A 15,240-nucleotide genomic window follows, 5' to 3' on the forward strand; every position below is an offset into this window, starting at 1 on the left:
TTACAGAGGAACAGAAAGTCTCATTTTTTATCCCCATGGGACTCAAATCTGATGGCTTTTCCACTAAAGCAGCATTGAGATCTTTGTCACAGATGGCTCACCGTCAGACTTCTCCTCTGCAACCATTGTGCACTTGACTCTTTCAGTGCTACAAAAACTGTTCTCCCTGTGGACTTGTTGACACAATTTGGTGCTCGCAATTTCTAAAAGTATTAATTTTTCTTATTTGGTTAAAATAGTTTTAACTGAATATACATAATGGCAGATTTTATAAAAAGGATTCACCTCTTTTCATCGTGTCCTTCACTCATTGCATTTTATATCATTCAGGTCTCAATCACAGATCTTATTCTGTGTGCCTTTGCTGTCACATACCAGGTCCTTTCAATATGTTTAAAGAAGATTTTAGTTTATAAAGAAAGTCAGAGTTCTCAAAAGAGCAGTCACACCATGTAACTATTAATTGCATTTAACTTCTAAAGCATTAATAATAAATAAAAGGAAATCATTTGTCACCTTTGCAATATGAGAAAGCAGAATGATTCACTTTTCCGTCTTTTCAGAATACTTTTCAGACACGACCGAGACACTACACTGCAACAATTTCTTCCTTCCAGTTTGACTTTTTTCAAGCGATTATGTCATCACTTGAAGTTATTTAAAACTTTCCAAATAGGCTGTTAAGAAAATTAATATCTAAGATTATGTAACTGGTTATTATTTCATTATATAACATGTCTTGCGTTTGTGTGTTTCTATGTTTTGCGTCTCTAACAAACCTTTTCTGTCATAAAATATCGACCATATCTTTTGTCCCTCACCATTGTTTCAGGTACCTGAACTACTTTGCCACCAAGTCCAGTCCAACAGGTGTGATCCTGGATCTCTGGGAGGCCCAGCATTTCCCTGACGGAGACCTAAATGAGCTGGCCGCTGTGCTGGAAGAGATGGGTCGCCATGACAGTAACTTCGCCTCCATGACAACGGAACACTGACCAAGTAACGTGGTTACTGTGACAGTGGCAGAACTCTGGAGACAATTACATGTTAATTCTCTACGGTTGATACTGCAGCAAGGGCAATGAACAAATTAGGTGCGAGCAAAAGAAAAGTTGTCACCATGGTGATTGAGCACCAGTTAAATACCAGGTTAATCATGCCGACATGGTAACAGACTAAACGAGAAGTGCTCAAGCTGGTGCTGGAACTATGTGTGTATCTTCGTGTGTTTATTTGAGCAACGCAGCAGTGTCGTTTGTGACCGAAGGAGAGATAACCCAACTTACAACACAGAGTCTATCAGGAACAAACAAAACATACACGCCTAAAAAAAAAAAAAGAAAACCATGTCCAGTGTAACACTAGTTGTTCTCTTGCTGTTGCTTTATACCGAACAAAGAGAAGCAGAGACGAGAAAAAAAGAAGCAACGCAGGTACTGACCTTGAAAACCTCTATAGGAATAGAACAGAATCATAAAGGGAGGGAAGCTAAACTGATTTAAAAAGAGTGAGAAGGTGGAGTTAGGAAAAGGAGAGAGTGTGTTAGAGACAAGACTCTTTAGTAAGAGTAAACACAGAGAGAAGCTAAACTGATTACAAAAGGCAGAGAGGACGTAAACATAAAATGATGGAAGAAGCCGCGGGTGATCATCCGTACGAACAGGATGGAAAACAGATAATGAGAGAGGGGAGGCAAAGGCGTGATCCCACTCTTCTCTTGTGAGACTTGGCTGTACGTGTTTGCCAGTACAGTTTGTTGTCTTTATATCGTTTCCTAGGGAACGCTCTATGTATTCTGCTGTCCATATGTGTGGATCATTTCCTGCTAACAGAATTTGCTACACAGTAACTGTCAATCAAGGATCCTGACCAGAAACAAGCCCAAGACAAGAGTTTCCCTTTTTGGCTATGATGTCTAAATTTGTGTTTTATTATGTATTGAGTTTGTGGCTTTCCTCCAAAGTGCATGAGTGATATTTAATCATCCAGGTTACAGGAAATCTAGAGGTACTAAGTCAAAGGTAGCTGAACTTGCTGTCCACTCGCCTTGAACTTGTGCCTCTAATTTTCTTAAATAAGCCAATCCAAAGATGATTATACTCCAGATGGATGCAAGAAAAAAAAAATGTTTTGTTTTCCATTTTTAAGGTTGTGACAGACTTTTGAAATTGTCTGTTTTGAGGTATATTTAAGATTGCACTTATGATAAACAGATAAACGAGCTAAAGATGCCGACTGTCAGCTATTCATTCTCACGCACAGTATACTACAGTACAGTACACTAATATGTTAGTTTCAAAGACGCAAGCATTCGCTCGTTTTAAAGTTGTATACAACAACTTTTGCGCTTCATGCAGCTTCACACCACCACAAGTTTGAAGCAATGTAACGATGATCTTTAAGCTGCGAATGCATCTCAAACTAAAATCGAGTGTTAACGTGCTATATGCAGTAATGCTGCTGCTCTGTTTCCTCCCCAAAGAGGAGCTGTTTGGTGATGCAGGGTGGGGAACTCCAGCTGTGGCTACCACATTTGGTTAACCACGACCTCAAATCCAGGAGTCTCTCTGTGAGACTGTCGGGGCTTGTTTCTGGACTGGGTCCAACTCAGAGAAAAGTGAGAGGAAGCAAAAAGGGATGAACTAAAAATACAGTAATATACAAAGTACCATAGTATTATGTGATAGTGAATTAAATACAGCTGATATCATTCATTACCGCTAAATGTACCCAATATACAGATTTTATCAATCCTATTTTCATTTACTAAAATATATATAGCTTACATATATATATATATATATATATATATATATATATATATATGCATATATTTCTTTCATATGTCCCATCATCACAAGATGTCAGTTGTGTTATCTGCCGTCAGGCCACATGTGATTTCATTTGTGATCTCAACCATGACTTTGCTGGTCACTAGCACCATCCAGTGGCTTTTGAAGAATAACAGCATTTACGTTTTTTTTTATCGTCTGAAACGTGTAAATACATGATTATCATGTTCATTCTAATGACCCTTTATTAGCATAATAATTTTCTTCAGTGGTCATTCTTGTTTTATTTTACATTAACTTTGTTTTGCCATTTTAATGTTTTTAGGGGGTGGGATGAAATCTGTAACATATCAGTTAGTTGCCCTTTATCTAAAAACCTGTTCTGTCGGCACCTAACATTCCAGTTCATGGTGTATTTGTTGAAAAAGTTGCGATTTAGAGCTAAAAATCAAGATACCAACTAAAGGGGCTTATGTAAAATGAAGTGTAATATATTTGTGTTTTGCAGAACAATATTGTGAACCAAGGCTGGCTTTCAAATGTATGCATTGACTCAGGTCAACGGTGTCTGGTGAAAAAGGTGCAACTCCAACAAACCAGCTTTGAGGAACGACAAACAGCCTTATTTTTGGTGGCTTTTGAATAATTGTCAGATGCCCTTGGAGACGAGACCTCTATTCACCATGTAAAGGACAACAGGAACATTCACTTCAAAGGAAATACATGTAAAATATTCAAAAACTGGGGTTAAGATATTTCTACTCTGAACTATGGAGAGACGCCATATGAAACCGAACATATGTAGAGGAGATACTAAGGAGGATATTGTAGAGAAAACCAAGCAGGCTGACAAACAAAGGCTGAGTTAACACCGGTGCAAAAGGTCAGATTTTTACCTCTTCATGACAGATTTCATCTTGGTGGTTGTCCACACAGGAGGAAACCTTGAGACATTGATTTTTCACATTGATTTTTCTTTCTTTGTTCAGTCGGTTGGAAATATGCGAGTTAGAAATCCAACCTCTTGCATCGATGTAAAATCAGGCGCAGTGGACGTGGAGGGCTCGAAACTATGTATGTTTTAATTTCGAACAGCCTTATTAAGCAAATTAGGAAAAGGTGTATGGTTAAATGACTGAGTGGATGTTTTATAAGTTTTCAAATGTAACTGCTGATGTCAGATGGGAAGAAATTCAAAGGGAAGTATTGTGTAAATTTCAAGGATAAAAGTCATAATTTGTTTCAGAACAAAATATGAACCCAAAGGTCATGACGGTGTCTCTTTCATACAATGTGATCATCAACATCTCTTACTCACTCAAATGTAGAATACAAGATCAAAGTGTAAGTGGTGGACCAGGCACAAGGAAACAGTTGGTTAAGAAATGTAAGTTACCAGTTACTGTGTAACTTTGCCCCAAAATATGATTGATGCCACGTTGTAAGTCTACATGTTACCAGCAGGACAGACTGTTTGTTAATGGAGTAGACATATGAGGAGAGCAAATGTAGGCCTCCAGAAGGAGATCATTTGTGATGTGAAAATTAAGAAAGTAGTGTTAAGATATCAAAGTATGTAAAAATATTTTCTATCCACAGTATGTTCAGTTGTGTACTGTCAGCTATATTTGGCAAATTTCAGCATATAAAAAAGAGCAGTACAGTTAGATACTAGTTTGTATGTTTCAAGTTTTTTATTTAAGTTTCTTTCCTTTTTTGTAAAAGCAGTGTCTACTATGCAAACTTGGCATTGGTTATCATGATAGAAGTCTATAAATAGAGCTGTGCTTGTAAGTGCATTTTTATTTTACTATCAGGAGTGATTTGATTTGATTAGTGCGGGGTAGTGTTGGTCAATTTTAGCTAATTCTGGCACGCTTCATGAATCTTGCTCAATCTTGCTGAATGCTCGCCTCTATCTTCTCTAATTGTTTTCTGTACAAAGTGTAAGAAAGAATTTTTAAGACAATTAATAAATTATATTTATAAGCAACGCTGAAAATGTGTGGTGCATATGGTGGCTTATTTATTTTGAATGTTTCAGGAAATGGCTTTACATTTACATTGTACTAGTACAGCTAACTGTCAGGGGGAACAGTCAGAAATGCAATTTGTAGACCATGAATATATACATTTGATTTGCAGTGCTTCTATTTTCTACCTTCTTTCTGTGAAATTCATATTTACAGGTTCCAGACTTAATAATTAGTTGGATAAAGTACCCTGAAGGGGAGGAAATTGAAACAGAAAATCCTTGTGGCGTCACTATTTAACATGCTGTGTGCTCAGCAGCACCGGTGAGTTGTAATGAGGCATGCTGCTTTTTTTTTAACAAAGAAAATATGGAGAGCATGCCTTAACAGTAAGAGGCAGTACCAAGTGACTTGTTAGTATTCACCTCATTCAGCCACCACAAACTGTGCATCAGCCATGTGGATGAGTGAAACACTTTATTGGGGGAATGTTCAACCTTTTTACTGAATAAAAACACCACTTTCTCTCACAGACAACTACAGTAGGTACAGGTTAAATAAGGCACAACACCCAAGAAGAAAGATAAGGGCATTAAAAACACAACAAATCTGCCACACCTTCAACAGTGACAGAGCATCCCATTATTTTAGTCAGCAGAGACCCAAAAAAAAAAAAAGAATAAAGTTGTTGACCTGAAAGAAAGTTTAGCAATGCCTTTATAAAAAGACAAAAAAAAAAAACAGTTAAAAATGAATGCATTAGTGCTATTTGAGGGGAATCTCAACTGGTACTGATGTGATGGCAAACCACTGTCGAGGACCTAACAGTTTGCCAACGGTGATGATGAAAGGTGTCCAGATTTACTTTGAGAACTTCACACTGAGGCAGTGAGGCTGTTTAAGCTTCCTAATACTCCTGCTACTATATGAGAATTTGAATTAGTGGAGAAACTTGCCTAACAGAAGCCAGATGATGGGTTTTTTAATGACTTAGCTGCCATTTGATTTCAGTGTGACAGCTGCAAATGGTTTATTATGGTGAGACAGTTCAATGTGTACTTTAATTTACATGTATGAGGCAGCCTGGTGGTCAGGGAAAATTGACCTTGTGATGTCCACAGGGTAATTCTGGTGGTGTGATAGTTTAGGGATGGCTGGGGGTGTTTTTCTAGGACGTTTTTTTCAACTGTGTGTTTGACTGTTATATCTTAAGTAAAAGCTTCAGGTCCAGCTCCCTAAAAAACACATATACATCGCATAGTCCCTCTGCAGTCCTGGGAGTGATTGATAGCAGTCCACCAAGACAAGGTACCCCTAATCTAAAACAGGCACAATTCCAAACATTTATAAGATAAGATAAGAGATTACGTCATCAAGTAAGAAGTCACCACTACAGGTAACAATTCTCGATTGCCTCGGCAGGCTTCCTTTCCTGTTATGCTGTGGAGCACCTACGGGTGGCACCGTTCTGCTTCAATCGCTCCCATTACTGCAATGCAATCCTCACGCAGGTTTTATTTACTTAAGGGCAAGGAAACACAGAGGCATGTAGAGCCTCAATCCAGAATTTATTTGGACATATGAACTTTATTTTTCACATATAGTCTTAAAGAGTTTGAACTTTCATATCCCATCACAACTCAGAAATACAGGTTTATCTTTTCTTCAGTGTCTACAAACGTTACCAGCGTTAACAAAACATCAAAGCCTCAAAATAAGCTTTTTTTCTGTCACATAGTGTCAGTCATTGTAAGTCAATTTAAGAGTGACAAAAAAATGTGTTCAATCCAATTACAACCTAAAGGCAGTAGTGGGGGTGACAGTGTTTAGAAAGGAGGTGTCATCCTGTAATAACAGACTGCCTTAAAGTACATCCCTTCAGTTCTATCAATCGGACCTTCATCTACAGGTAGGGTAGCTTTCACGGAAAGCAGTGATATAGTATCCACTCACTGGTCAGTAGCTTGTTTTGTGTATCTCTGCAGCTACAGTGCCAAGTCAAACTCTCTCCAAGGACCTTTGGAGCATGTGAACAGGAACAGGATTTTAGAGTCCTTACACTAGTCTGAAATGAAAATGTCTCATCTTCTCTGACGGACAGAACAAGGCCACACAGGGCCTGATTGTTATAAAGTTTTAGCTAACCACGGAAGTCGTGTAATACATTTTTTAGGGGGGACTTGGATTGCAGAGTTCTGGGCATCTGGATCATTTGTGATCTCCAACTGATGATCTTGCTTCCTGTCCCGCCTCCTTTTCCCAGGAAAAAGGATTGTGCAGCCCGGAGCAGAGCCAGTGTGATTGTTAATGCCCTTTCTGTGTGTGTAAACACACACCTGGCATCGCCCGCTCACAGCTTGATATCCTGTGATTCTGACATCTTGGCAAGTGTCTTTTTGACCCGTAGGGCTGTGAGGCGGCAGGCTGGGCTGTGGGCCCAGCATTCTCCCATCAGCTTCTTCATCTGTCTCAAACACTGGAGGAGATACAGATTTATGTCAGCAAGGTCATTCACTTGTTTGTGTTTGTGCATGCATATACGGCATTCTTTGGTATATTTTACCTCATCACTGCTCCATCGATTAGGAAAGGATGGTCGTAGTCTCTTGATGCAGACCACTTCTCTCATGTCTTCATAAGAAGGGTCTGTAGGAACTAACTCATGGTAAGGCAGCTGGTACTCTTCAAGGATCCCTGCAACAAATAAGTTTGTTCATGTATTGTTTGATAAATTCTGTCGAAAAAAAAAAGTAACAGTATTTAAAATCCATACACTAGAGCCATCAAAGCACAGGTTTCATTTTTTGAGGCAGTCTGGTGTTTAGAAGATGTTTGTGTATTTACCTCCGGAGACACAACGCCGAGCGATCTCCCAGAGTATGAGCCCAAAGCTGTACATGTCGGCCATAATGTACGACTGAAAATGACTTTTGTTCAGAGTCTCGTCCAGAACCTCTGGAGGCATGTAGCGCTTTGTACCGACTCTAGTGTTGGGAGGGATGTCCACCTCATTGGTGTCACTGCAGAAAGATCAAAGTAGCAATTTTAAAGAAAAAATGAATTAGCCCTGCACATCACTGAATCCTTTGAATTTATATAAGTACAAAATACTTTGATTTATGAACATTTCCAACCCTCTACCAGAGCTTAAATTCAGGATTCAAATAAAAAATGAAAGAGGAACATTTTAATCAAACAGCAACACATCTTCTCTAACACACTCACCTGATAAACTTGACTGCAAGTCCTAGGTCTGCTATACAGCAGGTCCCATTTCTTTTCACCAGTATGTTCTTACTCTTCAGATCCCTGTGAGCAATGGCAGGTTTGCCCTGGGTGCCAAAGATCTCAGTATGGAGGTGACAAAGGCCTGACACAGAGGTGTAGGCAAGCCGCAGCATGGCTTTGTTGTCTAGAGTGGTTGATTTGAGGTAGTCGTACAAAGAGCTATTTTCATGGTAGTCGGTGATTAGGTAGAGTTGGGTCCAGGAGCCGGTTCCTTTAATATCAGCAGCTATAAAACCTGTGCAGAGAATGAAGGATGTTAACAGGCAGAGAGTTACACTAAAGTCAGAGAACTGTTTTGTGTACTAAATCTCCACATCACTGGCTAAATTTGACAAAGCAGAACAGACCAGTTTCATTTTTCAGATTAATATCTTGGTTTTTATAAATGTGTTTTGAGCATGCATTCTGTGGTGAAAGGTGTTTTTTTTTCAAATTTGTTACTGTTGAAACTAACTAGTCTAAATCATGCAAAATCAGTATAATGAGCTTAAACATTTTAATTTATTTTAAGGAAGCTGTAATGCATTTAATTTAACATATCAATATTTTTGGCAATTGCCTGATTTGGTGGGTTTGATGACATCCAGAAAAAAGATCCTAGTGCTCAAATTAAAACTAAATGTAGTATCGACTGTGGAAGGCAGCATTATGCACTGCAGCATCTAGCCTGTCTTCTAGTTTACTGGCAAGTGATCTTTTGCCCCACTACTTAATTACTATGCATCTTGTGGTGTTTAATTATGCAAGCTTTGGTTTGCAGTCTGTTGTTGTCAACTTTATAATTTGTTGTGGTGTACGGTCTCTTGGCTATAATTGATCTGTTTTGGCACTGACTGCAGTGTGGTGCAGCATAGTTACAAATGGACACAGTCTAAACAGGCATTTTTATTGTAAGGTTTTTGTACATTTTTCTGCAAAACCCATATGGTATTAATTTATCAGTCACCTATAAATTAACCAATCCATCCATCCATTGTTTTTAAGCACAACACTGATTCTAAAGACAATTAGAGAGACTGAAAGAACAAGACTGACAAAAAACATAGAAACAGAGACTAGAAATCAGTAACAAGAAGTAACATATGAAACAAAAAAGACACGTGACCAAAGACAGTAACCAGTCTTACCCAGTATGTTCTCATGTCTCATTAAGACGGTCTGGTAGATCTCAGTCTCTCTGAACCAACTGGCCTCCTCCGTGGTGAAGAACACTTTAACAGCCACCTTTTCTCCCCTCCATCTACCCATCCAAACATCTCCATACCTCCCCTTGCCTATCTGCTTCACCATCTGGATCTGCTTGGCTATTGTTCTCTGCACCTGAGGCAAAGGATGGAAAAGGGATATGTTAGATTTGATGTGAGATTCAACCAAATTATAGATATAGGAGCTCCCCAGAAAAATCAGGAATAATGATTTTACACTTTGGGATGTTTTCCCAAGTAGAACATGCATGAAAACAACTACTCCAATCTTATTGTACGTATCAAATCAACCACCATTATATCCCCACACTACTCCTACATGGAAATACATGAGACAAAATGTAATCAAGTGCCATGTGCTCTAATGTGTGCACGTACGTGATCAATGGAGCCTCTTCCTAATCTAACAGGTGTTTCACTGCAGTAAGTATATCTCACCAATAGAGGGAGCCCTGAGCCTGAGCCAGAGCTTTGTGACTGCTCTATCAGGTCCTTCAGAGATTCTCCAGGAGGGATGTAGGTCTCATCCTGCTCCAGACCAATACTGTACCGAGGACGAGACTCCTGGCGCTTATACCTGTAAAAACAGAGAATTATTCAGCATACCCTACGACTTCAAAGAATATGTACTGCAATGGTAACTGTACTATGTTGCTGTAAACTGTAGCAAGAAGTGTGAATTAATCTGGATTTGTGTTTGTTTGAAAGTCAGATGTAATTTACCTGAAGTAGCAGAAGACAATAATAGCAGCCAGTATAATGCTGCACACAATGACTGAGATCAACAAGGCCATGTGGTGGATCTTTCCATCTACGTAGACTAGAGGGGGAACAATGAAGAGGTGAAAAAATAGTGGGTGGGGTGGTGAGAGAACAAAAGTAAGATGGAAGAGAAGAGAGGGGCAGGATCAATGTCTGAAAGAAAACACAATCACATTTGTCTTTCCCTGCTCTCACTCTCTTTGCCAGTGATCCACAATAATGCAATGAATGTATGAAACATTTTCTACTCAGGAAACTTACGCTGAAAAACAAAACAAAAAAATCTAATAAAAACCTCTGATATCCCTAATAGAAAAAAAAAAAACATGGGAAGGAAACAGAGAAAATTCAACCAAGAAATCACTCATCCTTACAAGTCACTTAAAAGAACCGGTGTACAGTAAATCAAGTACAAATCATATTTCACTCATCAATTTTTCATTTTGTTCCAGCACACACTCTTTTCCCTCAAGGCCCCCAGTCAACAGCGAGAGGAAGCCCTCAGCATAGTCGATGAATTCTCTTCCTGATCCCCTATGATAGGGTTTCAGATTGATGACTCTGCCCTCGCTGTCTGCTGTGGCTTGTGATTTCCCTGGGAATCTAGGCTTACTGTCTCTCAAATACACAGAAAGACTCTCATGCGCGCACATGGAGTATAGTGTTCTACACGGTAGAGACCTCGGTATTCTCTTGACACCCAGCAGCTTTGGCCAGCCGCAAGACAGTTTGACAGTAACTCCCGTTGTCTCCCCCACTTTAGCCATCTTTGACTCTTTTGACAATGTCACGATGTCTCTATCTCTGAATCCTGTGTGCTGTAACACCATCAGTCACAGTTCCTGGCCCTGTCTATATCATTGTCACTGTCACCAGCAGACTGGAGGACAAGTGGCTCTTCAAAATCTTTTTTATGTTTCATGGGCAAGAAAGAGTTGTGGACGGATGAGAGTACACAGATAAACTTACGAGGCGGTTTGAGTGGTGGCAGTGTAGGATGCAGGTTTTTGTTACAGTAATCTTGGTCCGTACAGCACTCTAGCGATCTCCTCTGACGTGAGTTCCCTGTGTCCTGGAAGACAGAAAAGTGATTTTTTTAAACTCTTTTTCACTTTTCCTTTTTTATACTTTCTGCATTCAGTTGTTGATTAAGTTAGTGATAAGGCAATTCACTTATTGGTTGAATGGCAGAGATATTCAATAATTTTTGACAATTGATTAACTGTTCCGTCATGAAACAGCATTCAGATTATCAAATATGAAAATCTTCAGATGTTAGACGGTTGGCCAGACAAAATTTGAAGATGTTACCTTCATCTCTGGGAAACTGTGATAAACATTTTCCATATTTTATAAGCAATATATATGTAAAAGATTCATCAATTAATCAAAAGAAAAAGTTAGTTAGTTGCAACTCTAAATTTGTCACAAAGAAGTCATAAAGGGGCTCACAAATAGTGAACACTGCTTATAGTAGGGTCAGAATTTTCTAATTTATTCACTTACTCACTTAAAGTATACATTTTGTAACGATCTGAGATGCAAAAAATGTGGATTGTAGTGTTATGGCCATCCACTCACCCTGCACTGGAACTCTGATCCGACCAACCCCAGGCAACCTGCAGTCTGGACCGGTACCCCTCCCTCCTCCTCCACCATGGAAAAACAGTAGCCATCCGTCCTGGAAAACAAGGTTTAGCTACAGTAAGTAATGCAACCACCAACATACTGGTAACCTTAGGAAAAACGTATCATCACACTGTCTGTGAATACATGGTACATGTATTGTTGTGTTGGTGTTATTATTTGAGATTTCAGGACAGTTGAAATGGTGGTTTCTTCAAGTTTTGTTTGCTTATTTCACTTCTTGCCATACCTGCATGTATTATTGGTGGAATCTTCTGGGCAGTGATGGTAACAGTGACACCAAAGTAGTCTTTGAGAGGATGACGCAGGAGCTGTGCTGCCACTTGCTTCCTTCCCACTCTCCACTGCCTCCTTATTGGATGCTCTCAGCAGCATACTGTCCAATATATTGCCTATAAAACAGACAAAATGATAAATTAGGATACATTTAGTTGGGAGAGAGACAAATTGAAATTACATTCATAAATCATGGATAATCCTTTTTTTTTTTATAGAGGAAAGAGTACAAACACTGCTACGGTCAGGAATTACATTATTAATGCTATGAAATGTATGAACTTGTGCTGCCGGGTTTTTAGAAAAAGAAACAAAGAAGAACCTGCAAGTATTTGCAGTAACATAGCCAGACGTAGGGGGTTTCATTATCTGTGAAGCTTACTGAACGGGGGAAAAAGTTATAATAACATTAAGAAATGTTGTGTTATACGTTGGAAAGAGCAATGTATCATGTATTTAATATGTAGTGAAACATGCTCTGACAGACAAAGAGCCTGTGGGTTAGTTAGGGAGACATTTCAAGGTACTCTGCTTTGATATACTAGACACCCATATAACAACACACCCAACATGAGCAAGCCTTTCCTACTTTAACATGCTTTGTTCCGTCCTTGTCTGATTGAGGTATGCAAGGCCACTGATCTGTTCTCTCGCAGATCTCTTTTGCACTTTTAATTGTCAATTGTGTTCTTTGGGACATTTATTATGCTGTTTTAATGCTGTAGTTGTGCGATTTCATTACTGTGATTCTGCCACGGCTTCAGCTGTTCATTGTGCATTTCATGAGCCTAGCATCCACCTGTAGGTTTGTAAGTGGTGGACAAGTTTAATATCTTCACTCCCTGATCTTTGCTGTGCTGGTGCTTGCAGGGAGTGACAAGGTCAGAGCCAAATATCAATTTCGTGCATACTCTGTATTCATTTGATAAACCCATTCCATATGAACTGAAATATAATCTATCTTACTATTGTGAGATAGATATTTATTCACTAAAAGATATAAATAAATAAATAAGACAAAAAACATGCAACATATAGAAAATAAATACATGCTCGAACACCTGATATTGTGAAAAGCAAATGTTTTTTTACTCTTACAACTGATACAGATCCTAAGAACTAGAACAAAGCTGTTGTATTCACTACTTATCAGATTTCAAAAGGACACCTGTTTGTCACTTGAGGGAAAAAAGGATCACAGAAGTGTCTTTCCTTCACGGCTTTTAAGATTTTCATTCATTCCAGCATGATCATTGAGACCAGATGCTTAACAGCTGCAAGCGGAGATAGTCCTTCCTCTCTGAAATAAACTACTAGCAGATACAGAATCTGCTCCCCTACTCCCTTTTCAACCTCTCATTTCTTAGTTGTTTTTTTTAAGCAGATCACAAAGAATGGGATAATTATAAATGCACAGCCAGAATGTATCAACCAATTAGTGAAAGTGACATACAGTAAAGTATGGGTGATTGAGATAACCTTCTTAGAAACTGAAGGCACAGAAACTGCATCTAGTTTCATATAGGTTCAAAACTTTCAAGAAAGATGGATGTGTGCAGAAATGGATGTGTGATGCATGCCAAAATGACATAAATGCCAACACTGGCTGAGCACTGGGAAATTCCAACTGCTGGCCACTTCTCATGGGTTTTAGCTTTTCTTTTCTTTGGGGGGGTGAAGCTGGATTGTCCTCAAGTGCAACAAAAGTATGGTTTTTCAACATGTAGTCCTTGTGAAAAAAGTGTGAAACATAAGTTATGACTGTGGGTCCTGTTTGTCTACATTAAAAAGCTGATCCAAAAGCAAGTGGCCTAGCCATAAACAGCTTGTAACTAATGCGAGCGACCCAGTACTAGTGTGGCAGCGTGGCCACTATATTTTCTGATGTTTTTAACTGTTCTCCATTCTTAGCTCATGTGGTCAATCACAGTAACAGCCTTTGGTTCAGCAACTTTAATGTCTATGCAATAGTCTGTCGTATAGTAGTTCCATTATGAAACAAAGGCAGGCAGTGGCAGGGAATTTGAAATACTCATGTTTTAGTTTCAGCTTTGAAGTCAGCTTTTATATTTTTTAGTTAGTGTTAACACTGAGCAAATCCTCCTGGAAGTACAAGCACTGAAGTACAATTACTTCACGGTCAATAATTTTGTTGGAATATATTATAATGAAGGGTATTGCTAGTTTGATATTCCCATTGAAATATATGTCCATCTGTAGTGTCCTTGATAGAATATGTATTTCTAGTTGGGTGTGGCTAATGAAAAGCAAGGGCTAATCATATGCTCATTGGATAGGAAGAAAATCTATAAAAGACCCTCACCTGTGAAAAACTAATTGGATTCAATGGAACCTTTAATATGTGCTGTATATTTCCATGGTGGTTATGTACTGACACTCAAACATCAGAAAATTGATGGTATCTTCTCTTTTATCTGAGCTCAACTGTCTTTCACAAAATATCAAAGAACTTCCTCTAGGGATGAACACTTACAGCTCCCTAATGGACTAAAACATACACACGTGCATCACTACACACTTAAGCTGAAACATGCATGCACATTGACAATGTATATGTGCTTCAGAAACTTGATTTATTTCGCTGTCACTTTATGGGCTTTGCTGTCAGTGTATTGAATTTGCATTAACAAAAGTGACAAATTCAGTGACTAAAGTTTCAAGAAAAGCAAATCACAGCTAATGATATTAGAAAGATAAAACACAGTTATATTCTGATCTGATACTTTAAATTAAGTTACGATCAAGGAGTAAATGGTGTTCAATCGATGAGATGGTTGTGCTAATTCATCTCAGTCATGTTGACTGTGATCTATTACTATTATATGCATTGACAAGCCCTGTGGTTTGAGTTGACATTGGTCATGTCAAGTAGTCCATAGTCGTACCAAACACATGAAAAACAAGAATTTACTAGCGTAGATTCATGTGCTGTTTCTTTAGTTTTTCCTTTGCACAAGGAAGAGTATCAGTAAAATAATACTTTTTGCAAACTCTTTCTAACAAGCATAGTCATTTGTCATCGAGCACTTCCCTTTCTAAATGTGTCTCTTGTACACACTGATAATGTGTTGACAATGCTGCAAGAGAGGGACGGTGGGGTTTAAAGGGGTCACATTAACAATTGACCGATTTGAGAGAAAGGGAGCGAGGAAGAGTAGGAGGGGGAGAAGAAAGGGGGATTAACAAACAAGAAGTGACAGAGCTGCGGGGAACTGGTGGGCAGTTTAGCAGCGCACAGAGGGGACAGAGCAGAGGCCACTGGCCTTTTCCACCCTT

General features: G+C 38.9%; 2 protein-coding genes across 3 annotated transcripts in view; one reads left to right on the plus strand and one right to left on the minus strand.

The window, feature by feature from the left end:
* unc5ca (unc-5 netrin receptor Ca) overlaps positions 1-4,794 on the plus strand; it is a 183,682-nt gene extending 178,888 nt beyond the window's left edge. For both annotated transcript variants that reach the window (XM_051421607.1, XM_051421608.1), the window contains one exon: positions 833-4,794. In XM_051421607.1, the coding sequence (XP_051277567.1) occupies positions 833-995 (163 nt within the window). In that variant the 3' untranslated portion in view covers positions 996-4,794. The remainder of the gene's footprint in view (positions 1-832) is intronic.
* Positions 4,795-5,229: 435 nt separating this feature from the next.
* The window catches only part of bmpr1ba (bone morphogenetic protein receptor, type IBa), a 65,001-nt gene continuing 54,990 nt past the window's right edge, over positions 5,230-15,240 (minus strand). Inside the window, exons 4-13 of the mRNA XM_051421638.1 lie at positions 11,897-12,059; positions 11,602-11,701; positions 10,990-11,092; positions 9,982-10,078; positions 9,697-9,835; positions 9,181-9,373; positions 7,991-8,288; positions 7,610-7,785; positions 7,329-7,459; positions 5,230-7,241 (exon numbers count right to left, since the gene is read on the minus strand). Coding sequence (XP_051277598.1) covers positions 7,116-7,241; positions 7,329-7,459; positions 7,610-7,785; positions 7,991-8,288; positions 9,181-9,373; positions 9,697-9,835; positions 9,982-10,078; positions 10,990-11,092; positions 11,602-11,701; positions 11,897-12,059 — 1,526 coding nt within the window. The 3' untranslated portion in view covers positions 5,230-7,115. The remainder of the gene's footprint in view (positions 7,242-7,328; positions 7,460-7,609; positions 7,786-7,990; positions 8,289-9,180; positions 9,374-9,696; positions 9,836-9,981; positions 10,079-10,989; positions 11,093-11,601; positions 11,702-11,896; positions 12,060-15,240) is intronic.

This window comes from Dicentrarchus labrax, unplaced genomic scaffold, assembly GCF_905237075.1.
Source record: "Dicentrarchus labrax unplaced genomic scaffold, dlabrax2021, whole genome shotgun sequence".
Taxonomy (NCBI): Eukaryota; Metazoa; Chordata; class Actinopteri; family Moronidae; genus Dicentrarchus; species Dicentrarchus labrax.